At 36.8% G+C, this 27389-nt stretch overlaps 1 protein-coding gene across 2 annotated transcripts in view; it reads right to left on the bottom strand.

The window, feature by feature from the left end:
* The window catches only part of SLC26A8 (solute carrier family 26 member 8), a 178911-nt gene that overhangs the window by 116710 nt on the left and 34812 nt on the right, over positions 1-27389 (bottom strand). The window contains exons 4-10 of one of the 2 annotated variants that reach the window (XM_027876188.1): positions 24706-24822; positions 23626-23807; positions 18832-18996; positions 17864-18013; positions 6481-6563; positions 1747-1894; positions 1190-1303 (exon numbers count right to left, since the gene is read on the bottom strand). In XM_027876188.1, the coding sequence (XP_027731989.1) occupies positions 1190-1303; positions 1747-1894; positions 6481-6563; positions 17864-18013; positions 18832-18996; positions 23626-23807; positions 24706-24822 (959 nt within the window). The remainder of the gene's footprint in view (positions 1-1189; positions 1304-1746; positions 1895-6480; positions 6564-17863; positions 18014-18831; positions 18997-23625; positions 23808-24705; positions 24823-27389) is intronic. The other variant, XM_027876187.1, reaches the window with a different exon arrangement.

Below are 27389 nucleotides of genomic sequence, written 5' to 3' on the forward strand. Positions count from 1 at the left end.
GCCCTTATGAAGGTAATTCTCCATTCTGTCGAGAAAGGAAGCAGGACCAGAATCTGTACTAAGATACTCCCTAAAATGCATTTTCCCAGAAAAATTATGTTAAAAGTGCTGGCTTGGTATAGTTGAAATAATACTATTAATATCATCCTTCGTGTCTGTTACAGTTTAAACGTCTTTTTGGAAGACAGACTGGAAATCATCATTTATAACATTGGTTCTATGGGATAATTCTTTTGGAGAATGCAAACAAACAACCAACAAAGTTGGGGAGCACAACATGCTCATAAACTGGATACTGCTTGGAATTCAAATTGTTCCATGAAGTCTTTCCCAGCCAAGTGGAATATTGATGTTATCAGATTCAGGTCTTCAATAGTGATCCCAATATAGTATTTTCAACAAATGTATCTAAATAGTATAAACAGTTTTGCATACTATTAGGAAAATTCTATTCTAACTAAATTCAAGGCATGTATATGTATTATTGTATTTATTCTTGTTAGTGGTCCAGATAGAGGATCTCTAGGAAACACCCAGTGTGAAAACTCTTCTGACTAAGGCTTGACTGCCAACTCTTCTGTAAATTAGTCTTTATTTTTCATTATTTTTTTTAACATTTCTTTTTTTTTTTTAGTTAAAGATTGTCTCCCTCCTTCCAGCTGTTCCCCCACCCATTGAGAAGGCATTATATATATGAAGACATGAAAAACATATTTCCATATAAGCCATGTTGTGACATTATCCATGCTGTAAGAGAGTTTCCTGGGGCAGTGAGAGGATTTGCTCCCATTCACGTAACTATTATATGTCAGACGCAGACTTAAGACCAGGTCTTCATGATTCCAAGGTTGGAAATTATGCTGCCTCTCTCAAAATTATTATTATTACAAAGGAATTCACTATATTAAGTATTACATGAAAAAAGTTGACCATTGCTTTTACTTGGAAATTTTTCTATTATGTAGACACTTTTATTGTATAAAAAGACAGGCAATGTATAAAGATTTGAACTATAATACTACATATATTTTCTAGCAGTTTTCTTTTGAGCTGTCTTTTACATACTGTAGCAACACCATTTCCTCCTTCTCTAGACTCCTAGCCGTGTAGTCTTTCAATATAAGTTGACTTGAACCTGAGAGTCACAAAACAACAACCAACCCCCCCCCCAAAAAAACTACTTACTTACCTGTTGTCTCCCACCTGATTTCTCTTGGATGACTGTTCTGGCAATAGCAGAAGTAAACACAAAAGATTTGAAAAATGAGCTGACAAGATTGCACAGGCCAATGGCTACCAACTCCTGTAAAGCAATTGTAAATACCTTCAGTCCCATCCATTGTCTCCAAAGTCTGACCAGCTTTGGATATAAGGGGGACAAAGAAATGAAAGCAGGAAGAAAAGACAGAAGCTCTATTTTATACATTGTAGACACATCTTCTGGCTTATGAGGCCACATCAATACTAAGGGAAATAATATCCAAGTAACTTCATAGTAAAGTAGTCCCTTGTCTTTCAAAAATGCTTTAGTAGTAATATTAAGGTATTTTCTGTTAAATGCTACTGAACAACTCATATTGACTCCATAGACAACAGAGACAAATGTCCTCTAGACATTAGGGATCCAGAAGTGAACCTAAGTATATTTTCTGAAAGAGAACAGTCTGGTTTTCTGAATGACAAGATCAGAAAAGAGGCCAAGGATTTATGAGCCAAGCATTGTTAGAGATGGGTCTGTGCTCTCACCTGGTTAGGATTGATTCTGTAGTTATGCAAGGAAGCAATCTTCTTGCCTATAAAGTTGAGCAGAATGTAGCTTACCACAGACAGGGAAAGGGCATGGCAAATAACATAGTGCAAGAGCCCAAACTCAGCTGATTCAGGATACAGGAAACTGCAAAAGAAAAGAATTGGAAGATAAGAAACTTGGGTTCCAAACACAGTTTCACCAGAAGATAACAGATGACGTTGGAGACAAGTCAGTTACTGTCTCCTCATGCCTGAGATTCCCTATCTATAACTTTAGGTCACCAAACACTCAGTGCCAAATGCTATATGTAAAGTGTTTTAAAGACCTGACATGTACTGTCCAGATGGAAGAATTTTGAAAACAAACAAACCCCTATTTTAGTTATACCACCAAGTTAAAAACTAGGTCTACAGTTATGTTGTGAAAGACATGGAAAGGAGACTATGTAAATGCCCACCTCCACCTCTCTCCTTGACATTCAATCATTACTCTCTGAATGACCTAGTACTTTGATCTAGGAGAAGCACGATATAAAGATGGAAATGAGAAAATTCAAAGTAGAGTTTCAGCTTTTCCTCTCACTCCAGAGAGAAGAGCTTATTTTTTCTCTGGGATTTTTATAAATTTGGGATAACAATATCTACTTCACAAGGATTTAGCGAAGCTAAAATGAGATAGTTTTATGTAAAATGAAATGCCACAAACATAAAGAGTGCTATGACATTCTCTGGGGCATAATTAAATTTATTTAATTTAAAATGTTTTTTCAATTAACAAGCATTTATTTTGTCTCCCTCTGACCTTCTCTTTACACTTCCCTCCCCAATTGGAGAAAAAGAAAATTAAAACCCTTCTAACAGATATGCATAGCTAGGCAAAAGAAATTCCTACATTGGCCAAGATCTATCATTTTCAGTGAAGGATATTTTATAAATACACAATTGATCTTAATTATAATTACCATCAAGTTTTCAAAGCTAGATGGGAGGATCTCTAGAGACATGTTTGAGGAGCAAATAGATGAACTGTGCCTCAAAAGACAATGGTAATTCCATGTATGGAATTTTGCAAGTAGGCTACTTGATCCTAAATGACTATTTTTAATAACATGGGATATTGTTCCCAAGGTTCAAACTTGGAGTAAGACTTTAAGTCTAATTTCTTAGTGTTTTTATTTCTGTAAACTGCTAATAAAAGTAAATCTTTTAAGTGTCTTGAAAATAAATACTGTTTCATTAGAAAAATGAAAATGCCTAGATATTTATGCTCATGATTTTTTCTCTATACCTCCAGCAAGTTCAAGTATATCTAACTTTATAAAGTAGTTGTACTCCTAAGATGTGGAAAAAATCCAATTTTAATAAAGTAGATTATATTTTATATATCACCCTTCTGAAGGACTTTCCAGTAACTACTTGTAGATTGGGTTCCCCAGAAGACTACTACCCCAGATTCAAGGTATTCTGTTGGTCCACACTCTTAAAAATAAAGTTCACAAGCTCCAACCAATATACTTACCTTTCTTTAGTTAACCAGAGGATACAATTATCTCAAAACAAAAACACTTACTGAAATGGCACAGTAAGAAATAAAACATCTCTCCCATAAACCTAAGGTACAAATATATCCAGAATCAGTGGAAAGAATTCACAGAGAGGTACAAACATAGGGAATAAATATGGCCATGGCACATGTATGAAAAGAGGAGTCAATGAAACCTCCAACAATGCAGCATTGCTGATGTCTTCTTGTATAGTCCTCTTACTGTTCCCTGAGGGGCTTTGCATCTCTGTCGGGTGAATTGTTCCATTGGGCCTCCTGGGCCCATTCCTGGACTGAGTGTGTGGCTTTAATCATCAGGTATGGCTTCCACAATCTCTTTCTCTGGGCTCACCAGAAATTCTGGCCTAGAGTACTGTTGTTCACTTTTGGAAAGAATCAGAACTGATACCCTAAGACCAGAAGGAATCTTGGCTCTCTGCCTACCATCTTTCTGAGCAGGATCCCAGGTCCAGGTACTGGACTCCCAACTCTTTGATAACTTGACTCAACTCTGCAGCTGGACTCTGCTTTTGACTGAAGGTGTGGGTTTGGGAATACATGTCTTTGGCTTCCCTTCTCAGGTTGCATGCTAAGTACATGTCTCTTATGGTCATGTGCTTCTACTATAATATGTCATTGTTGATGCTGCAGGGAAGGGACAAATTCTTTATCTCTGCCAAACCTCAGCTGAGTTTCCTGGCTCTTTCATATTCAAATAAACTCAGAGTCTGTAAGAGGCACATCTTTTTTACAAAGTACAAATGGGTCAAAGTTTAGTGTTCCTGACTAGCTGGAAATGTGGACCACTACACTTGAAGGATTTCTTTTGACCTTGCCTGCAAAAACTATGAACTTGGCAAATAATGCAGAAGGGGAGAAAAGAGGTAAAAGAAAGCATTTTCTCCTATAGCATACCTTAAATGAATACTTTTAAGAGAAAGTCCTAACGGCTTAACTTTGGAGACAAGCCTCAATACCTTCAATACTCAAATAGCAGCAAGGAGGTGACTGAGACAAGCACTTGCAAAATGTGAGAAATTCTGCCACCAAAACATTCTAAGATGCTGAACCAATTGAACAATTCACATCAACTTTCTAGGAATGAGTTTTTTTATCTATTAAATGAAGATATTGAACTACTTGGTATGGATAATTACCTGCAAAAATCCAAAATACCCAAATTAACAAAATGAGAAATAAAGATTTTAAACAAGCCCATCAAAGAAAGATTGAACATACCACAAATAAACGATTGACCTTTGGCTTCTGAGAGTGCCAATGACCTCATTTTATGAATTATTTGCTAGTCATAATTAATAAATTTATTATTACCCAGAAAAAAAATGAGCCACCAAAGGGAAGGGGGAACTTGCTCTAGAGGGACTTATAAATGAACTTTATCAAATGTTTAACAAGCAATTAGAATCTAAGTGATAAAAATTATTCACAGTAATGGAGAAAGAAGGCACTTCACAAAATTCTTTTTAAAATGAGACAAATGTGGTCCTGATGCCCAAACCAGGGAGAGAGAAAGCAGAAAAAGAGAACCAGAGAGCAATTTTAGTAATGAATATTTATATAACAACTTTAAATAAAATATTAGCAACAAGGTTATATCTATATATTTATATCTGTATCTATCTATGTATGTATGTATATATATATATATATATATGTAAATTACTCCCTGTATCTAACTTGTATCTATACCAGGGATGCAACAATGGTTCAACAATTGAAAAACAAGATAATTAATCATATAAACAACAAAAACAACACAAAACAGTCCTGCAAATATATGAAAACATCTATCATATCCCCTCTCAAGAGATCATCTAGTCTTACCCTCTCATTTTACAATAAAGAAACTGAAGCTCCAAGAAGCTAAGTGACTGGTAAAAGATCATAAAGGACACAGGCACAAAACTGGGATTCAAACATAGACTTTCTGATTCCACATCCAGTGCTCTTTCTACTGTATCACATAGCCTTTTCTCACACACAGGTTGGTGTGATGTTTGAATGAAATAATGTATGTAAAAATGTCTTAGAAACTAGAAAGTAGCAGTAGTCACTGCAGCAATCATAGAATCATCTTCTGTGCTTTCTTGTTTGATTCCTTCATTTAGATGAAGTCATGCAAGGCTGTCCAATGATAGTACTCGATAAATGTGAACTTCCTTCCACTAACGATATCCGATATGTAGATGATAAAGACGTTGTTGCTGCTTTTCATCCACAATGTGCTCCTTTTGAAGTACACCTTTAGAAGTACAACATTCAAGAAGAAGACAGGGGCACAGACAGACTTTGCTAATCCCTATCAATTCTAGGTAGAATTAGAGTATGTATGGGTAGGGGGGAGGATGTTGGGATTTTGCAGTAAGTCAGGAGAATCAGGATGCAGATATGAGGGGCGACTATACTTCAGGAATGAGGGACAGCCAGTGAAAGTCATGGAGTTCAGAGATGGATCATGTGGGAGGAAGAGTAAGAAGGTCTGTGTTGCTGGATTAGATTATGTGGACAGCAGACAAGTGTATGAAGTGACAGGATGGGGCCAGTTGCAAAGGGCTTTAAAAACCAAACGGAAATTTAAATTTGATCCTAGAAATAATATGAAGCCATTAGAATTTATTGAGTAGGGATGATATGGTCAGATCTGAGTTTAAGGAAGATCACTTTGGCAGTTGGAGGATGGATGGAATGAAAAGAAACTTGAACTCTGTACCTTGGGCTGTGCTTGCTTTGTGAAGGAAAAAAAGTTATCAGTTACCCAACCCAGAACCTTTTCTAGGTCTAAGATGTTGACTCAACTAAGTTCACAGATCATTCTTTTCACAAAAAACAGATGCATTTATTGCCCAGGGAAGTAAGAATATAAGCTCTTTAAGAATAGAGATTGTTTCATTCTTTGTATTTGTATCCCTAGTTCTTAGTAGAGTGCCTGACACAAAGCAGGTACTTAATAAATGCTTGTTAATTGACTCACACAAGCGATTGGGGTACAACTCTATCATATACTCTGTCCTGCTATTTTCTCCAGGAGAATAAAAATTCTGAAGTTAATTTAAACCTTCTATCTATATTATTGCCTGAAATTGCCAATGGAGACTATTAGATTATCCTGAAGTTGAGAAGGGGTGGGACAGTTGGTTGAGCAGTCCTGATAACAGGAAATTACTCACCTATAAGGAATCATATCAACAATGTGCTTGCTGGTTTCAGTGTTCATGTGGATCTTGTTTGCAATGATAGTGAAGGAGACAATCTGGATTTAAGAAGGAAAAAAAAAAAGACAGAGATCAAGCATGATCATTTTAGGCCTGTGCTTGCTTACAACAAGGCAGGGGCTTAAAAGCTCTGGCAGAATGAACAACTGCAACATAAAGGGTCAGCAGCAAGATAAAGGGCCACTTAGAACAAAAAACTCAATTGAAAAAGCAAAGACACTATTCTGCCTGAACTCTTCAGCATTAGGGTCAGAATGAAAAGAGTCACCTTTTTGGACTCTGCCTACCTATGTGGTTAACAGGAATAACAAATGGCTTTGTACTTTTTCCTTTTCCAGCCCCCCAAACTCAGTGATCTGAGACATAAGCCAACTCGAGTTCTTAGGGCTTGTGAACTTGGAAGGGCACTTTAGCACATGGCCTCAGTACAAATAAGGTTTTTCATAGCTACTGATACTATTAAGAATCACAATCACAATTAACCTTTTATAGTCTAGAAAGTTTTGGGCCTACTGAATTAACTGTTTTTTCATATTTATTTCTCTCTAGAAACACTATTCCTTACTTCCAGAAGCTAGCTAACAGGAAAAGAATTGGGCAGCCTAATATCTGTTCTAGCTTATTTAAAGACCTCTCAAAGTAGAACTATAGAAAGAAGAAATCAATATCTAAGTTCTGTAGTACACATGAAATATTTGCTTACTTCCCCACCCATAGGCCTTTTTCCTAGCACTAGTTCCATAAATTAAATGCAAATCTGAGCAAGATCAGAGTTGGTTTGTGGCATACCAGAGATTGATGCTCTAATGATGGCAGTGCAACCAAGCAGAGCACCCTAAGTCTATGGATCAAATTTGATGAGTAGCTCTGGACCACTTCTTGATCAGAGTGAGCAGAATTCTGAGCTTTGTGGTTAAATGGGATTTGTCAAAGGACTAACAACATCTTGGAGTGATTCTCAGTGGTCATCTACTTTGATCCCAGATACTGTCTCAATAATTTACTGATTATTGTCATGTGCTACCTTAAGGCTTTATTTCAGGATGCATCTCAGATATCCCCTGAGAACAATTCAGCAGAAACAAGACATCAACTTTAGTGGTTCAGATTTGGAACAATAATACCTGCCATTCTCTGTAACTGGAATAATCTCTACCCAATTCGGCCTATTAAAATTCTGCCTTTCTTTGAAAATCCAGTTCATGCTTCCTCTATCAAGCCTTTGCCTGTTTTTCCAGTTTAGAGATGATTGTTCCTTCTTGGTCTTCCCATGTAACGTTGTACATCTCTTATGTATTCCCCATGCTCTCTTTTATATTATAACTGCATCAGAACTAAACACAATTTTAGAGCTGTGTAACTAGCAGAAAGTGTAAATGAGCTCTCTGAAAACAAAATAAAAATATTTTTAAAAGACAAAAACAGAGCCAGTCTTATCAAATGAGAAGAAAAGTATGTAAGTATTATTTAGAAGGATCCTATATGACTGTAGGAACAGTGTTTCACTTATCTTTGTGTTTTCCCAATTGTCTAGCACAGTGCCCCGCACATAGTAAGCATATAATAAACGTCTGTTGAACTGAATTGAATTCTTTGTACTTGCCTTCATCATTCTCAAATATATGGGGAAACATAAAAGGATTTCTGAGCCCCAGAACATTTGGGTCAGCCCTCATGGTGCTTTACATAGAATAAGCAACATTAAAATAACTCCAAGCCTATTAGTTTATTTGCCAAGAATCACATCTGGTTTTTCCAAGGAGATCGACTAAAAAACAGATGGAAAAAGAATAGCGCAGGTAGTTTCTGGCTTTGCCACTTGCTGGCTATGTAAACTTAGGCAAGTTGCTGGACCTCACCCTGCCTCAATTTCCTAATCTACATAACAGCGATATTACCTTCGTATTTACTTTACAGGGTATTACAAGGACCAAATGAGGTAACAGATGGGAAATCATCTGACAAAGTTAAAAGTACAAAACTATACAAAGGGAAGGCATTATTATAAATAATATCTTTAAAGTTTATCATAGTGTACATTTTTGTTTTCTTTTTAATCTTTTGAGCTTTCCTTTTTCTTTTCAAATAATATTTTATTTTTCCCAAGTACATGAAAAGACAATTCAATTTAAAAAAATTTTGAATTCCAAATTTTCCTCCTCCTTCACCCCCAATGCCCTCGCTGGGATGATAAGCAGTTTGATATAGGTCGTACATGTGCAATCATGCAAAACATTTCCATATTAGTCATGTTCTAAAAGAAGACATAGATGAAAAAATATATATACTAAAAAAAGGGAAAAATAGAATGTTTCAATCTGCATTCAGACTCTATCAGTTCTTTCTTTGGATATGTATAGCATTTTTCATCGTAAGTTCTTTGGAATTGTCTTGGATCATTATATTGCTGAGAATAGCTAAGTTGTAGTTCTTCATTGTATGATATTGCTGCTACTGTGTACAATGTTCTCCTGGTTCTGCTCTTTTCATTCTACTGGTTCATGTAAGTCTTTCCAAGTTTTTCTGAAATCATCCTGCTCATCATTTTGTTGTTGTTGTTGTTGTTGTTGCTTTTTGGTGAGGCAATGAGAGTAAAGTGACTTGCCCAGGGTCACACAACTAGTAAGTATCAAGTGTCTGATGCCAGATTTGAACTCAGGTCCTCCTTACTCCAAGGTTGGAGGTCTACCCACTGTACTCCTAGCTACCACCCTGCTCATCATTTCTTACAGCACAATAGTATTCCATTACAATCTTATACCACAACTTGTTCAGCCATTTCCCAATTGACAGCATCCTCTCAATTTCTAATTCTTTGCCACCATAAAAAAGGGCTACTATAAATATTTTTTGTACATATGGATCCATTTGCTTTTTTTTTATCTCTTTGGGATATAGATCTAGTTGTGGTATTGCTGTATCAAAGGGTCTGCACAGTTTTATAGCTCTTTGGGCATAGTTTCATATTGCTCTTGAGAATGAGTGGATCAGTTCATATCTCCACCAACAGTACATTAGCATCCCAATTTTCCCACAACCCCTCCAACAATTATCATTTTCCTTTTCTGTCATATTAGCCAATCTGATAGGTGTGAGGTGGTACCTCAGAGTTGTTTTAATTTGCATTTCTCTAATCAGTAATGATTTAGAGCAGTTTTTCATATGACTATAGATAGCTTTGATTTTTTCATCCAAAAACTGCCTGTTCACATCCTCTGACCATTTATCAAATGGGAAATGACTTGTATTCCTATAAATCTGACTCAGTTCTCTATATATTTGAGAAATGAGGTTTATCAAAGATAATTGCTATAAAAATTATTTCCCAGTTTTCTGCTTTCCTTCTCATTTTGGTTGCATTGGTTTTATTTGTGCAAAACCTTTTTAATGTAATATAATCAAAATTATCCATTTTGCATTTCATAATGTTCTCTATCTCTTGTTTGGTCATAAATTCTTCCCTTCCCTATAGATCTGACAGGTAAACTATTCCTTGCTCTTGTAATTTGCTTATGGTATCACCCTTTATGTCTAAATCATCTACTCATTTTGACCTTATCTAGGTATATGGTATGAGATGTTGGTCTATTCCTAGTTTTTGCCACACTTTTTTCCAGTCTTTCCAGCAGTTTTTGTCAAATAATGAGTTTTTGTCCCAAAGGTTGGGTCTTCAGGTTTATCAAACACTAGATTACTACGGTCATTTATGACTATATCTTGTGTACCTAATCTACTCCACTGATCTACCACTCTATTTCTTAGCCAGAGACTATTTTGATGGTTACCACTTGATAATACAGTTTGAAATCTGGTACAACTAGGCCAACTTCCTTCACATTTTTTTCATTGATTCCCTTGATATTCTTGACCTTCTGTTCTTCCAGATGAACTTTGTTATTATTTTTTCTAGCCTTGTAAATAATTTTTGGTAGTTTGATTAATACAGCACTGAATAAGTAAATTAATTTAGGTAGAATTATAATTTTATTATATTAGCTCATCCTACCCATGAACAGTTAATATTTTTCTAATTGTTTAGATCTGACTTTGTATGAAAAATGTTTTGTAATTGTGCTCATATAGTTCCTGGCTTTGTCTTGGCAGTCAGACTCCCAAGTATTTTATATTGTCTATAGTTATTTTAAATGGAATTTCTCTGTCTCTTGTTGCTGGACTTTATTGATAATATACAGAAGTGCTGATGATTTAGGTAGGTTTATTTTACATCCTGAAACTTTGCTAAAGTTGTTAATTATTTCAACTAGGTTTTTTAGTTGATTCTCTAAGTATACCATCATATCATTTGCAAAGAGTGATAGTTTTGTTTCTTCATTGCCTGTTCCAATTCCTTCAATTTCTTTTTCTTCTCTCACTGCTATAGCTAACACTTCTAGTATAATACTGAATAATTGGGGGTGAGAATGGGCATCCTCAATTCACCCCTGATCTTCCTGGCAAGGCTTCCAGTTTATCCCCGTTACCGATAATGCTTGCTAAGGGTTTTTGACTTTTCTTTTTTTTCTTTTTTCTTTTTTTATTTTTAACATGCGTTTTTAAAACTTTGGGTCACAAATTTTCTCCCTTCCTCCCTCCCCACCCACCCTCATTGAAAAGGCAAACATCTCAATACAGGTTATAGATGTGTAGTCATGTTGTGAAAAACTAAGTATATTTCCCTTCATCCTATCTTACCCCCCATTTATTCTATTCTCTCTTTTGACCCTGTCCCTCCTCAGAAGTGTTTGCTTTTGATTATCCCCTCCCCCAGTCTGCCCTCCCCTCTATCAACCCCCTGCTCTCTTGTCCTGTTCCCCCATTATTTTCCTGTAGGGTAAGATAGATTTCCATACCCCATTATGTATGTTATTCCCTCCTTAAGCCAAATCCTATGAGAATAAGATTCACTCATCCCCTCTCACCTTCCCCTATTTCCCCTCCACTGTAAAAAGCCTTTTCTTGTCTGTTTCATGTGAGATGTTTTACCTCATTCTACTTCTCTCTTTCTCCTCCCAGTATAATCCTCTCTCACCCCTTAATTTTATTTTCCAGATATCACCCTTTCATCTTCAACTCACCCTGTGCCCTCTATCTATCTATCTATCTATCTATCTATCTATCTATCTATCTATCTATCTATACATACATATAATTTTTTCCCTCCCACTACCCTAATACTGACAAAGGACTCATGAGTTACAAATATCATCTTTCCCTGCAGGGATGTAAACAGTTCAACCTTAATAAGTCTCTTCTGATTTCTCTTTCCGTTTACCTCTTACATGTTTCACTTGAATCTTTTATTTGAAGGTCAAATTTTCTATTCAGCTCTGGTCTTTTCCACAGGAATGCTTGAAAATCCCCTATTTCATTGAATGAGCATTTTTTACCCTGAAGGATTGTACTCAGTTTTGCTGGGTAGGTGATTCTAGGTTGCAGTCCTATCTCCTTTGCCTTCCGGAATATCATACTCCATGCCCTCTGGACCCTTAATGTAGAAGCTGCTAAATCTTGTGTTATCCTGATTGTGTTTCCACAATACTTGAATTGTTTCCTTCTGACTGCTTACAATATCTTCTCCTTGACCTGGGAATTCTGGAATTTGGCTACAATATTCCTAGGAGTTTTCCTTTGGGGAGCTTTTTCAGGAGGTGATCGGTGGATTCTTTCAATTTCTACTTTGCCCTCTGGTTCTAAAATATCAGGGCAGTGTTCCTTGATAATTTCTTGAAAGATGATGTCTAGGCTCTTTTCTTGATCATGGCTTTCAGATAGTCCAATAATTTTTCTCTCTGCTGGATCTATTTTCCAGGTCAGTTGTTTTTCCAATGAGATATTTCACATTCTCTTCTATTTTTTCATTCCTTTGGATTAGTGTTGCAGTGCCTTGATTTCTCAAACTGTCACTAGCTTCCAATTTCTCCATTCTAATTTTTATGGAAGTATTTTCTTCAGTAAGCTTTTGGACTTCCTTTTCCATTTGGCCAATTTTGCTTTTTAGGGCATTTTCTTCCTCATTGGCTTTTTGAACCTCTTTTGCCATTTGGGTTAGGCTATTTTTTAAGGTGTTATTTTCTTCAGTATTTTTTTGGGTGTCCTTTAGCATCACTCTCAATTTTTCCTCTACTTCTTTTACTTGCTTCTCAAAATCCTTTTTGAGCTGTTCCATAGCCTGGGACCAATTCATATTTTTCTTGGAGGCTTTGGATGTAGGAGCTTTGGCTTTGTTGTCTTCTTCTGGTTGTGTGTTTTGATCTTCTTTGTCACCAAAGTAAGATAATATAGTCTGACTCTTTTTGCACTGCTTGCTCATGATCTCGGCCAATTACTTGAGTTATAAACTCTTCGTTAAGGTAGGAGTCTGTTTCCAGTGTGGAGAATGTACTGTCCCAAGCTTCGGGGGTTTGTACAGCTGTTTTCAGAGATACTTCTAGGGACCTGAAAATTTTCAGTTCTTCCAAGGTGCTATGATCAAGGGCGAGGTGTTTACTCCTTTCTGGCCTCTGCTCTGGTCTGTGAGCACTCTCTTCTGTCTTGGAACTGTGAGAAGGGCTTCCTCTCCATAGTCACTACAAACTCCACCACGCCAGCACTCTTCCTCTCCCCAGGACTGCCACCCAGAATTGTGACCCAGATCCAAGCACAGGCAAAGCAAGAGAATCCTGCACCAGCTGAGAGATCCCTGCAATCCCCCTCTGATCAGCCACTCAATTCCCCCGCAGTCTGTGGGTCAGAAGCTCAGGAGGCAGCGGCAGCCCCAGAGATGGAACCCCACTGTGCTTCTCTCTCAGCACTGTAGAAACAGACTTTTCCCACTGACCTAAGTTGTCTTTGGCATTCGTGGGTTGAGAAGTCTGGAAACTGTCACAGCTGCCTGTGATTCAGTTCTCTGAGGCCTGCTCCAGGTTCACCGTGGCCTGCATGCCCACGCCCAACTGCACTCCTCTCCCAGCTCCGTACAATATACTTTTCTGATCAACCATCCAGGCTCTCTTGGGCTGGAAATTTGTTTCACTTCGTCTTTTTGTGGGTTCTCCTGCTTTAGCATTTGTTTAGAGCCATTTTTTATAGGTATTTGGAGGGGTTTGGGAGAGAGCTCAACAAGTCACTACTTTTACTCCGCCATCTTGGCTCTGTCCCCCGCTAATGGTTTGTGAAAGCTACTACTTATCATTTTAGGGAAAGCTCCATTTATTCCTATGCTCTCTAGAGTTTTTAATAGGAATGGGTGCTGTATTTTGCAAAAAGCCTTTTCTACATCTATGGAAATAATCATATGATTTCTGTTGGTTTTGTTATTGATATGGTAAGTTATGATGATAGTTTTCTTAATATTGAACCAGCCCTGCATTCCTGGGATAAATCACATCTTGTCATAGTGTATGATCCTTGTGTATATTACTGTAATCTCCTTGCTAGTATTTTATTTAAAATATTTGCATCAATATTATTAGGAGAATTGTTCTATAGTTTTCTTTCTCTGTTTTTGCTCTTCCTGATTTAGGTATCAGCACCATATTTTTTGTGTTAAAGGAATTTGGTAAGACTCTTTCTTCATCTACCTATTTTCCCCAAAACTATACTATATATAGTATTGGAATTAATTGTTCTTTAAATGTTTGGTAGAATTCACTTGTAAATCCATTTGGGCCTGGGGATTTTTTCTTAGGGAGTCCATTGATGGCTTGTTCAATTTCCTTTTTTAAGAGTGAGTTTTTCAAGTATTCTATTTCTTCTTCTTTTATTCTGGGCAATTTGTATTACTTAAAATATTCATCTATTTCATTTAGGTTGTCAGGTTTATTGGCATATAATTGGGCAAAATAGCTTCTGATAATTAATTTCCTTTTCATTGGTGGTGAATTCACCATTTTCATTTTTGATACTGGTAATTTGGTTTTCTTCTTTTTTAAAATCAAATTAACCAACGGTTTATCTATTTTGCTGTTTTTTTTTCACCAAACCCTCTAGTTTTATTTATTAGTTCAATGATATTTTACTTCCAATTTTATTAATCTCACCTTTGATTTTCAGGATTTCTAACTTGATGTTTAATTGGGGATTTTAACATTTTTTTTTGCTAGTTTTTCTAGTTGCATGCTGAATTCATTGATTTGTTCTTTCTCTGTTTTATTGATGTAAGCAGTTAGAGATAGAACATTTTCCCTAACTACTTCATTGCTGTATTCCATACATTTTCATATGCTGTCTCATTGTTGTCATTTTGTTTAATGAAATTATTGGTTGTTTCTATGATTTGTTCTTTGACCCACTTATTCTCTAGGATGAGATTATTTAGTTTCCAATGAATTTTTATCTATTTTCCACTGCCCTTTATTGAACATAATTTTTATTGCAATATGATTTTAATGCATTATTGCATTATGATCTGAAAAAGATGAATTTAATATTTCTGCATTTGATTGTGAGGTTTTTATGCCCTATACACAGTCAATTTTTATGTAGATGCAATGGACTGCTGAGAAAAAGGTATATTCCTTTCTATTCCCATGCCATTTTCTCTGGAGGTCTATCATATTTAACCTTTCTAAAATTTTATACACCTCCTTAACTTCTTTTTTGCTTAGTTTTTGGTTAGATTTATCTAGTTCTGAGAGGGGAAAGTTGAGGTTTCCCACTAGTATAGTTTTACTATTTCTTCATTTAACTCAACTTCTTTTTTTAACAATTCGGATGGGTACCATTTGGTGCATATATGTTTAATATTGATATTACTTTAATGTCAATGGTACTTTTTAGTAAGATGTAGTTTCATTCCTTATCTCTTTTAATTAGATCTATTTTTGCTTTTGCTTTGTTTGAGATCATGATTGCTACGCCTGCTTTTTTTTTTTTACTTCAGCTGAAGCATAATAGATTCTGCTCCAGTCCCTTATTCTTACTATGTGTGTGACTCTCTACTTCAATTGTGTTTCATGTAAACAATATATTGTAGGATTCTTGTTTTTAATCCGCTTTGCTATCTGTTTCTGTTTTATGGGGGAGTTTGTCGCATTCACATTCACAGTTATTACTAGATACTATTCTATCCTATTTTTCCTGTTTATCCTCCTCCTTTTCCTCCTTCTCTCTCTCTCTCTCTCTCTGTCTCTCTGTGTATGTCTCTATCTCTTTCTCTGTCTCTCTCTCCTTTCACCCTGCCCTTCCATCTCTCTCTTTATCTCTTTCACCCTGCCCTTCCACAACAGTGTTTTGCTTCTAACCACTGCCTCCCCCAATCTACCCTCCTTTCTAACAGTCCTCTACACTTCTTATATCCTTCTCCTCTCTTATTTCCATACTGGGTAAGATAGCTTCCTATATCCAACTAAGTGTGTATGTTATTCCCTTTTTGAGTTAATTCCAATGAGAGTAAGGGTCAGACGATTCCCCCCAAGCCCCCATTTTTCTCTCCATTGTAACAGGTGTTTTTTATCTCTTCATGTGAGATATTTATACCATTTTACCTATCCCTTCTCTCTTCCCCTAGTGGAATCTTTTTCTCACCTCTTAATTTTTTTTATTATCCCTTCAAAGTCAACTTATATTCACACCCTCTGTCCATGCATACTCCTTCTAATTACCCTAATAGTGATAAAGTTGTTAAGAGTTACAAGTATCATCTTCCCATGTAGGGATGTAAATAATTTAACCTTATTGAATCCCTTATGTTTTCTCTTTCCTGTTTACCTATTTATGCTTCCCTTGAGTCTTGTATTTGAAAATCATATTTTCTGTTCAGCTCTGAACTTTTAATTAGGAATGCTTGAAAGTTCTCTATTTCACTGAATGTCCATTTTTTTCCTGAAGGATTATGCTTAGTTTCACTGAGTAGGTGATTCCTGGTTGTAATCTAGATTTCAACCCTTCTGGCTCTGTAACGTAAAGCTACTAAATCCTATGTAATCCTGATTTTTGTGGGTCCCCAATATTTGAATCGTTTCTTTCTGGCTATTTGCAGTATTTTCTCCTTGACCTGGGAGTTCTGGGATTTGGCTCTGATATTCCTGGGATTTTTCATTTTGGCATCTTTCAGGAGATAATTGGCAGATTCTTTCAATTTCTATTTTACCCTTTGGTTCTAGGATATCAGGGCAATTTTCCTTGATAATTTCTTCAAATATGATATCTAAGCTCTTTTTGTGATCATGTCTTTCAGGTATTACAATAATTTTTAAATTATCTCTCTTAGATCTATTTTCCAGGTCAGTTGTTTTGCCAATGAGATATTTCACATTCTTTTATTTTTTTCATTCTTTTGATTTTGATTGATTCTTGATGTCTCATAGAGTCATTAGATTCTACTTGCCCAATTCTACTTTTTGAGGAATTATTTTCTTCAGTGAGCTTTTGTATCTCCCTTTCCATTTGGCCAACTCTATTTTTTTAAAGAGTTGTTTTCTTCAGTACATTTTTGTATATCTTTTTTCCATTTTTTGTGCTTCCTTTATCAAGCTATTGACTCTTTTTTCGTGATTCTCTTACATCACTCTCATTTATTTTCCCAATTTTTCTTCTACCTCTCTTATTTGATTTTTAAAATCCTTTTTCAACTCTTCCAGGAGTTCTTTTGGGGCCTGCGACCAATTCACATTTTTCTTTGAAACTTCACATGTAGGCATTAACACTGTTGTCCTCTTCTGAGTTTGTGTTTTGATCTTCCCTGTCACCATAGTCACTTTCTATGGTCAGGTTCTTTTTTATTTTCCCTCATTTTACAACATATTTTGTGACTTTTAAATATGGACTCTGCTCCTGGGGTAGAAGAGGCACTGTCCTAAGCTTCTTGCCCCAGGAACCTGGGTCCTGGCCTGATGCACCAGGGCCTTACTGCTGACTTTCTGGGATGTGGGGTTTCCCTCTGGTTTGCTAGGATACAGCCTACCACTGGCTTGCCTAGATGCTGCCTGCATTGGACTGCCCCCCCTTTTACTTAAATGAGATAGATCTCTTCTGTTGACCTTTTAGGTTGTCTTGGTCTGAATAATTGTTTCATCCTGTCTTTTTGTTGATTCTGCCACTCCAGAATTCATTTTGAGGCATCATTTTACAGTTGGTTAGAGGTGAACTAGGGAGAGTTCAGGCCAGTTCCTGCCTTATTCTGCCATCTTGGCTCCACACTCCCTTTTCTTATATAATGACATTTTTTGCTCATTTCTCCAGAGCTATTCACTGATAGAGCAACTAGAAGTACAATAACTCTAGTGACCAGCAGGCCAGTGAGAAAGGTTATTTCCCAAGAGTCACTGGAAAGGAAATAAGTGCTTCTGGCCTAAAGCAGCATCATGTAATAAGCAACTCTATGCGATCATCTGAGTTACTAACACAGGACAGCACCTACCAGTAAGAATTCCATGGGAAATTCAATGGGATATTGTTTGAAAGAGATCTTGATACATTTGTTGACTCTCAAAGCCACCATACAAATCAGAAACAACAGGATGCTGGTGGAATTGGCTCTTGGGAGAGCTATACAGTAGTTAACTAGATTCTGAAAAGAAACACAATCAGAGAGTTTGAATGGGGACATAATAGTCTTCTTTGTAGTATGTGTCCTAACTATACCAGCTGAAGCTACCAAAGTTCTAGAGATATAGGACTAGCAGTGAGAGAGGATGAGCCCTTCTGAAAAAACAATAAAACCTTTTAAAGACAAAAGCAGAACTATCCTTCTCAAGTAAGAAAAGGGATTCTTCTCTGCACTGATTTTGCTTTACTTATTTTGGTACAAATTTAAGAAAGTACCAGGACTCTATTTATCAGTTCATACTATCATTTCTTCAATGATCTAGTTCATATAATTGTCTAGTCTGGCCCCTACACACTTCTAGAATCCATGAAGGGCTTAGTTCTTCCCTTTTTAAAACTGAATTCTCCAGAGAAACGATATAAATTTAAAATAAAATTTAAAACAATAATATTAAAAGTTTGCGCAGAGCTTCGAATATATGCTTCTTGATCGTGAGCAGACTGTTAATTTAGGTAAGTTATATTTTGTAAGGACAAGAGAAAAGAACCTTAGAGCATTTTTCTTATCTTAAGTTTCAACATGAGGCATGCTATAGTGAGAGACTGGACTGGAGAGAGTTAATTCAAATAGCAGGTTGGTCCTACTGCAATTACTAAGAACCCAAATCTAGAAGCTGACACCCTTTGAGAGCAGATAAAAAGAAACTGAATGTATGTAGTCTGCATAGTCTGGGTCTTCTCAATTCTACCTATTTCTAGAAAAGAGGAGCTCGTGACCAAACTATTTCCACCCTTCTCTGGAGAAGCAAGTACCTCTGAGCAGGGTTTGTAACTACTCACATAAAAGAAGGCGATAACACCACAGTGGAAACGAATCATAATCCCAAAAATGAAGCACATTTGAGACATCATGACATGCAAAGCGGTGGCTGCCAAGTAGGCATTAATTAAGGTGTCAGGCAGGTACTTGGTGACAAAATCCAATCTTAGCAATCCCAACAGTAGCTGCAAGACATTGGGATTAAAAGAGAGAATGAAAGAGAACTGAACAGTGATGTTAGGAATCTCTGGGAGCTACACCACTAAGTTGTGAAAATCAAGCAATCAACAATTCAGGTACTAAATAATTCAGATCCCCTCCAAAACAGTGTGGAATTCTAACCCTGGAAGATGCTTACAATACCTTCCCAGAAGGAAAGGGTTCCAATATTCCAAAGCTGTCACTTGTTCCTAACTAATATTGCTCACAGCATCAGGCAAAATTAGATAACTTATTTTCTTCCTCTCAGGAAGTAATTTTAGAAATGGGGAGAGAGAAAAGCTGACACAAGAAGAGAGATGAGAGAAGATAGAGAAAGGGGGAGGAAAAGGAGAGAGACACACACAGACAGAGACAGAGAGTTAGAGCTCTGACTTACAAAAGCTTGTTATAACCATTCCTTTTGGAGTTGTACTTCTTATAAAGTTTAATAGCTACATCTCCTTCCTTTTTCTCAAGCAGTATTAGCAGAATTAACCATCTTATTCATACACCACAGAGCAACACTTATGTGATTCCTGTCCATGTCTCATGCCCCACCTCACAATGAAGATACATTACTCTCCCTTAATGCAAACCTAAGAACTCTGGATTAGAGGTGTCTTCTCTGGAAACCCGGCTTCCAGCTCAGAAGCCATCATCCAAAAACTCTTCACCCACTACCAATCAACTATTACCTACAAAGCAGACAAGCCAGTCTAGCTGAAGCAGCAAGGTGCCCTGAGGGAGAAAAAACAGGATGTGGCCTGTGCCAGGTAAGTCAAACCACTGTCACTACTTCAACCATCACCTCCCCTTAAACTCTGATACAGGCAATCCAAAATCCTAAAACCAGACCCAGAGAATAGCAGACTTCCTCCAGTCACCAGGCTTGCTTCCAGCCCAGCCTCTAAGCCATCATCCAGGGAATCTACTCTTGTAGAGTTGTAACCTGGCAACTGTCTCCCTTCTTCACTATCCCTACCACCAAATATTCTCAACACTAAAGTCCTTGGCACTGTCAAATGGTTCAACATTTGAAATAGATACTTTTTTCCCCTAGTGGAAATAGCATTAAAGAAGGTAATTTGCCCTTTCACTCTAAGGATCATAAGATCTTTCCATTTGCCTTGCAGCTGAAATTGCCTCTGTGAGTAGTCTTTTATAGAATATGAGTCTTTGAGAGTAGCGGTTGCATTTCTCTTCTAGTTCAATTCTGAGAGCTTAGTATAGGGCTTAGTATAGTATAGTATATAAGTAGCAGATGTTTAATAAATGTTTTTTCATTAATTTGTTCATTCCATCTAGTAATTTCTCTTCTTTATAAAAATGAATAGGTTGTAGGATTTAGAGCTGAGCTAGAAAAGACCTTATAGATTATTCAGAGTAAAGATTCCATGAACTTCAAAAAATTTCTAACTATATTTCAACATAATTGGTTTCCTTTACAATCTTGCATATTTTATTTCATGCATTTATAAAACATTATCCTGAGAATAGGTCATAAGTTTCACCAGACTACCAAAGGGGTCCAGGACGCACAAAAAAGGGTTTAAAAAAAAACCCCTGATCTAGAAAATTCTCATTATAGTGATGTGGAAATGGAAGCCCAGAGAGTTTATGTGGCTTGCCTACGATGACAAGATAGTAAGAAGTAGAGCTGTGCTACTGATAGAGACAAAATTGGTATTGAGAACTATAAAAGTAAGGCATTTTGACCCACAAGAAGACCTTTCACATTAATTTTCCTGTGATTTTTCAAAGAACCAAGGTGGAAAAGTTAAGACTGCCATGATGTTAACAATCTTCTGCCTTTCCTATGAAATCTTTTTAGAAGATGAGAATTTCCCTGTGAAGGGCTGAAGGTATAATTATTGAACAGGGAACATATCCAGGACATTGGGATCCTGCTAAAATCTATAGGCATTTTGACTGAATACAGAAGGATCAAGTTCCTTTTTTATTTAAGGATATGAGACTGACAACAAACGACTCCAAAAGCTACCAGGTGTGAAATTACAAGTCAAACAGAAATCTGGGGATGAATTTCCCTAAAAGTTACACCACTGCTTAAAAATAATGGACTGCATAGGGATACACACAAGGGTGGAATCTCAGTTACTTAAGAAATAGAGAAATTGAGTCCCAGAGAATTAACTTTTCCCTGTAGTGCAGTTTTTTTAAACTGACATTGACTTTGTGTATGTCTCATCTCTCTTTCAACCAGACTACAACTTAATCTATGCCTTCTCATTTTGAAGTGTCCACCACAACATTTAGTATAGTGCTCTGCAAACAACAGTGCTCAATAAATGTTTATGTAACCTGTGGCAGGAGCAACTTGAGTTTTCCCTCCATAATTTCTTGCATCTCTGGACATTTAACAAAAATGCAATTGCCTGAGGTTCTAATGTTACCTGGAGAGGGGGATATTTTAAAAAGACATTTGCCATGAATCAAGATGCCAAAGAAGTCAGAAGATGCTGAATATAAAAGAGTCCAGAGTGGAAGGGGAGATGGTCTTTGATTACACAGCACTGAGCTGATGATAGGGTGAGAAGGCTATTCTCCCACCTATCTACCTAGAGATTAATGTACAAGAGAGGATAGGAAAAGGTGGAACTCAGAAAGATGATTGTTTCTTTACCTTTGCTCCTATCTGTGGACTATGAAACCACGTAACATTTGGCAAAAGGTTTTTGGAAGCACTTATCTCTGTGGTGACAATGAGAGGTAAAATTCAGAAGAGTTTAGTGGTGGAAGTTGAGATTTAAAACCCTGCCTAGCAGTGGCCTCCGTGCTCCAAAATTCTAATCCTGGTTCTTGCACTTTCAAATTCTATTCAGTAAATATACTCTAATACATATATGAGAGAGTAGTCATTGGGGGTCATGCTGAGGATGAGAAAGAGAGCAGGATCCTGAACAATGGGAAACAAACATGAGCCAAACTAGCTGTAAACTATGATGGATATTACTTATCCTTAGACAAAAATCTGAGTAGACACTAAAAGAGTAAGCTTGTTGGGGAGACACAACACAAAATAGGTCCCATTCACAAATGCGCAGGATTAAAATGGCTCAGGTATGAGGACTGCTAATATCTGCTCACATATGTGCAGTTACTTAAAACTTGCAGCATGAGGCTTGGAGCACCACCTGGTGCCTTGCCTAGGTATTGCAAATTGAGTAGCTGTTTCTGCCACGATCCCTACTGTAACACAACCACATCCCCCTGTGTGCCTAGTCTATTGTTTCCCAATTAAGTAATTAAAGATGTTCCTAAGGGATGAATTGGCACCTGTTTATAAAATAATATATCATTTAGAACCTAGATAGAGAACTTCATAGAAGAAAAAGACCTGCTTCTCAACAGGGAAGGCCTAGGAATGCAGCCAGAGGAGTTGATAAGGACCCTCTGATGAGGAAACGATAGACAACAAAGCAAATAAGCTTTGAGTTTTTAAATGAATATTGGTGTTAATGTTTTTCGATTGGGGATTTGTCACAACTGAAAAAAAACCCCCACTATCTTCATAAGACCTAGCCAAAAATATAACAGGTCTTCCTATTCATGCTAAGTATCATTCCTCTCAAGTGCAAGGTAAAGCAAAATGCCTTCCCCAGGGATTGAATAATGAATATACTCTCAGAGGACTGCCTCTATGTGCTCTTTTTTAATGTTTGTATGTTCCCCTCTTTGATTATAAATAAAGATTGAAAAAGCATGGGTGTAGGATGCAACAACTTCTATATAGGTCACATGAAATTTTAGGATGAGTGGTTTCCAAGGAGGATGCTTCCTCTATGCTTATTTGTTACTGTTTAGACAACAGCCCTACAACCAATCTTGCCCCCATCCTTTCAATCCCTTACTAATTGATCCTGTCAGACTAATTTTCATCGTGTAGAACTGACATATAATTTTGTTGCTCAAAAACTTGAAATGGCTTCCAACAGCCTCCTAAATAAAGCTCAAACTCCTTAATGCAGTATTAAAATCCCTTCATAAATGACAATATCTATATTTCCAGTTTTATCTCATCCTGTATCCTCTTACACACTCTGTATTCTAGCCAAACTACGATACTCACTGACCTCCATATATACCCCGCACTGCATATGTGCCTATGTTCATTCAATTCCTTATGCTTGGAACGCCCTTCCTTACCCTCAATCTAAACTTTAAGGCTCAACTTAAATACCACCTCCTCCATGAAACCTTCCCTGATATTCCACTCAGTAATGACCTTTTCCCCAAGATTTCACATGGCACTTAACAAATACTGTGATTATTTTTGTGCGTGCCATATCCCTCCTCAAATATGTGCTTCAGGAGTTCAGGGATCATATATTATCTCAACTCTGTATCCTCCTCCTCCCATCCCCCAAATCCTGAGTTCTCTATATACAGTAGGTACTTAAAGGATGTTTGCTGAATTAGCAACAACTCTTCCATATATCTCAGAGGGCCGAGAAATGTAAGTCTGTTCAGAAAGAATCACTGGAGCTTCAGAAAATGCTGCACACTGCATAAAAGCAGTAACTGCAGGAAAGGGTAGTCTTAACTTCTTGGTTTTTCCTTGAGGAGGTCTAGGGAACACAGGATGCAAATACCTGGATAATCCCAGTCAGAAAGGTTACAGCTTGCATGACACTGAGGGCCTTCTCATAATCCAGGGAGTAGGCTGGATCTTCAAAGTCACCCCTGACAAAAGTTCCCATCAGGAGGTGACCAGAATTGAACATTATTTTATTAAGGACATTCGCCATCAATGCACTCACAAGGAAGAAGTTTCCTGTGAGATAAACAGAATGGTTAGGCTAGAAAGTGATTTTGTCCCATTCTCTGTAGACACAGGAAGTCTGAGAAGCATTAAAAACAGGTAGAATAAATAACGAGTGCCTATACCCTGAAAGAGTTCTTTTGGTTAGCTGGCAGGTTTTAATTCCAAGATTGGGAGTAAGAGGTAGAAGAGGTGAGAGAAAAATATTATTTTCATATATACTATAGCTGTTTCCCAGGAGTCATATTCTGGTGGTACAATAAACCCAAAGTGGGGGGTGTGTGTGTGTGTGTGTGTGTGTGTGTGTGTGTGTGTGTGTGTGTGAGACAGACAGACAGATAGATAGATAGATATCTCAGCCACTATACCTGTTCTTTGGGAAAATGAGAATGAAAGGGGTTGGTGAAAAGATCTGAACACAAAACAAATCATATTAGCTTTGTGAACTTGTGGCCAACATAGATAAACCATTAAGACTAAATTCATGAATGGAAATATCTCTTCACATGGCTGTTAACTTCCATATGTATCATGAGGAGCAAATCAGAATCTGCTTCCTCTCCTCTCCCACCAAAAAACAGTTCCTTTAGCCATGTGGCCCAGGTGAAACATCTGAGCAAGTGTAAAACTTCCCTCTAAAGTTGCTTATTAAGAAACTGGAGGCAAAATATTACAGCAGAAGTAAATATGCCATTCAATCTATACAGGCAATATATATATATATAAATATAAACATATATATATATATGTATACACCTTTTTGATCTTTTTATTTGTGGGTACATATTCCGGTCTTAGTCATTCCATTTTTAAAGAGAGAAATATAGTATCCAACAGGTTTCTTCAACTATACATACCTGCCTGGGTCAGTAATATCATAAAGTCCCTTTTCCCCTGTCTCTGAACTCACCAACAGACACATGATGAGACGTTCCAAAAATGATATAGATCATTGAGCAACAGAAAGAAGAATAGGAAATATTGAGGGGTGGGATCAGCATCCTTATTAGTACACCAAGTATCAAACCTGAAATGCACAAATGCAATAATTTAAGTGACAAAATGTAGCTGATTTCTTAAAAGTAACTTTCTGTGAAACTATGTAGAGTATTTTAAAATAAGTGACATGTGTAAAGCCTAGTGATTATATGTTTGTGCATAAGGGTACTTCATAAAATCTAAAACCATTCTATTAATTGTCATTTTTATTAGCCCCTTGATTCCCATTTCCTTCTATCACTCTGACACATTCTTCCCTAAAAAGTGTTAACTCAGTGTAAGTCCCATATGGTCAGCAGACATTAATTAGGCACATAACTCTATTACCATGGGATTGTATCAGAAATTTTGACCCTGTATAGTTTAGGAAGCCCAGTTTTTTCTTCATGAGAACCAACATTTCATGAGTACCCTGAGTTCTGAAGAATAGAATCTACAGTGTGACCTCTTGATCAAATATACTACCCTGGATTCATTGGAATGATGCAGTGAAAGGTCACAAAGAAGTCAACCTCTTCAATACCCTTTCAAAAGTAGCAATAGAAATGCTACCCAAAAAGGGGCAAACTATTGGAAAGGCTCAAAAGAAAATTTAAGAATCACTAAAAAGAAAAGAAAGAAAAGAAACACAAAGAGTTGTAACACCAAAAAAAATGAATTAAAAGAATACTCCAAGACTCAATGGGTGTGTGGTCTCATCAATGTGGGTACTATAATCAATGGTGCAGATTGCAACTCATCCAAGCCTTCTCATTCTAAGTTATTTTTATCCATGTCCTTTCGGCAGTCCTTCACAGAGGATCCACCCAATATAATACAGAACTTCCTGTAGGTCTCTTAAAATTCCATGGACACCAGTGTAGTAATTGGGCTGTTCACCTTCACTTTTGCTAAATGACCAGACAACGTCATTTTTTAACCTCAGATTCTCCAAGTGATACCTTTTGTACCACTTCTCGTGCACAAGTTATCATTGGTAATATATTATAGCCTTCTCATATCAACCATATGCTTCTTTATTGCACCATGGTTTATCTGTGAATTTGATCCATCAGAGATAATTCATAGTTATACAGCATCATTTAGAAGAATATCGGTATTAAAACTGCCAATGCTGGGGAACATCTTGGATTTGATGAAAATAATACACGATTTCCCATGTATAATCTACCTCACCTTCATTTTCTTAATCAATTCTTGGTTCCATTCATTGTGCATTATTGGGCCACTCCAAGACCAATGTACTAACAGAATAGCCCATAGACGGTATCCATGTGCATTTCATGCTAAATGCAATGCGCATTCTTCATCTTCTATTTTCCTCTAAAACTTGTTGGTCTAATCTTTTTTACTCATCAATTTAACTAAAGAAGTCCTACACCTCTTTGGGGCTTGCTGGAGTCAATAAAACATCATCCACAAACATTAGCATCTGAAGGACTTCAATATCTATAGGAAATCTCTCCATATGGTCATTTTTTCAATTCATAAAACAAAGAAAATAGGTTCAAAGAAGGAGAGCCAAAAATATCAGAATAAAAATACACAGAAATAATACCAAGAGTAACACCAGAAATAAAGCTAGACTTTTCATAGTACACAACAAAAATGGATAATAAACACTTAAAAAATTAAAGAAATTAAAATAGCAAAAAAAAATAGTCATAAGGAGAAATGCTGAAACTGGGTGTAACTAAATAACTTCAGGACAAAATGACAATGAAACTCAGTGGTTAAAAAATAAACATGGGGAATATAAGCAAAGCAAATGATGAAAACTAGAATGATTTTAAGCAGAATAGAATGGCAGAAGGAACACTACAAACAGAAAAACCCATAAAATAGTCTAAAAATAATAAAAACTGGCATTTATTAGCACTTTAAGGTTTACAAAGTTCTTCCCTCATTATAACACTGTGAGGTAGATGTTACAAATATTATTCTCTCCATTTGATCGTGAAGCTCTGATAGATTTGTAAAATTGAAAACTGATTTTAATTCTATTTTTAAGGCTCATTCAAGCTAGATTTAATATCCCCTTTCTCAGTTCCTTCCCCTTCATCCATCACTCACAACCCAGAGAAATTTGCCTAAAGGTCAAGCTTTTGTCATATAACTACCTTCACTTTTGTAACCCCACCCATCACCCACTTTCCAGAGAAACTTGGTTAACCTAAAAAGTCAAACCTCATCAATTTAAACTACTGTAACAATTCCCATTGCCTGAAGACTACTCCCATTGCCTGGGAACCTTTGTCTTGTGATTTCAAGAACATTTTGGCTGTGGTTAAGGGGGTTTCAGAAGGGGAGGTCCAAATGATGTAATCTCAATTCTGACTATGTCATCGATAGCCAATCAGAAGAAGACATATATATGTAGGTTGCTCGAGATTTTGCTCTATCAAAAGACCTTGTCAGCCCTTACTCAAGGTCTTTGGTAACTGAAAGAGGCCATTGACCCAATTTATTGGTTATTACTAGTCTAACTAATAAATTGATCATGCTTGGAAACTTGTTTCTCAGTTTACCTTAATTTCCATCATGACAAGACTAAATGATCCTCCCAAGGTCATACAACTAGCAAGTGTCAGGGTT

The sequence above is a fragment of the Vombatus ursinus genome, unplaced genomic scaffold, assembly GCF_900497805.2.
Source record: "Vombatus ursinus unplaced genomic scaffold, bare-nosed wombat genome assembly UNPS02014811.1, whole genome shotgun sequence".
Lineage (NCBI taxonomy): Eukaryota > Metazoa > Chordata > Mammalia > Diprotodontia > Vombatidae > Vombatus > Vombatus ursinus.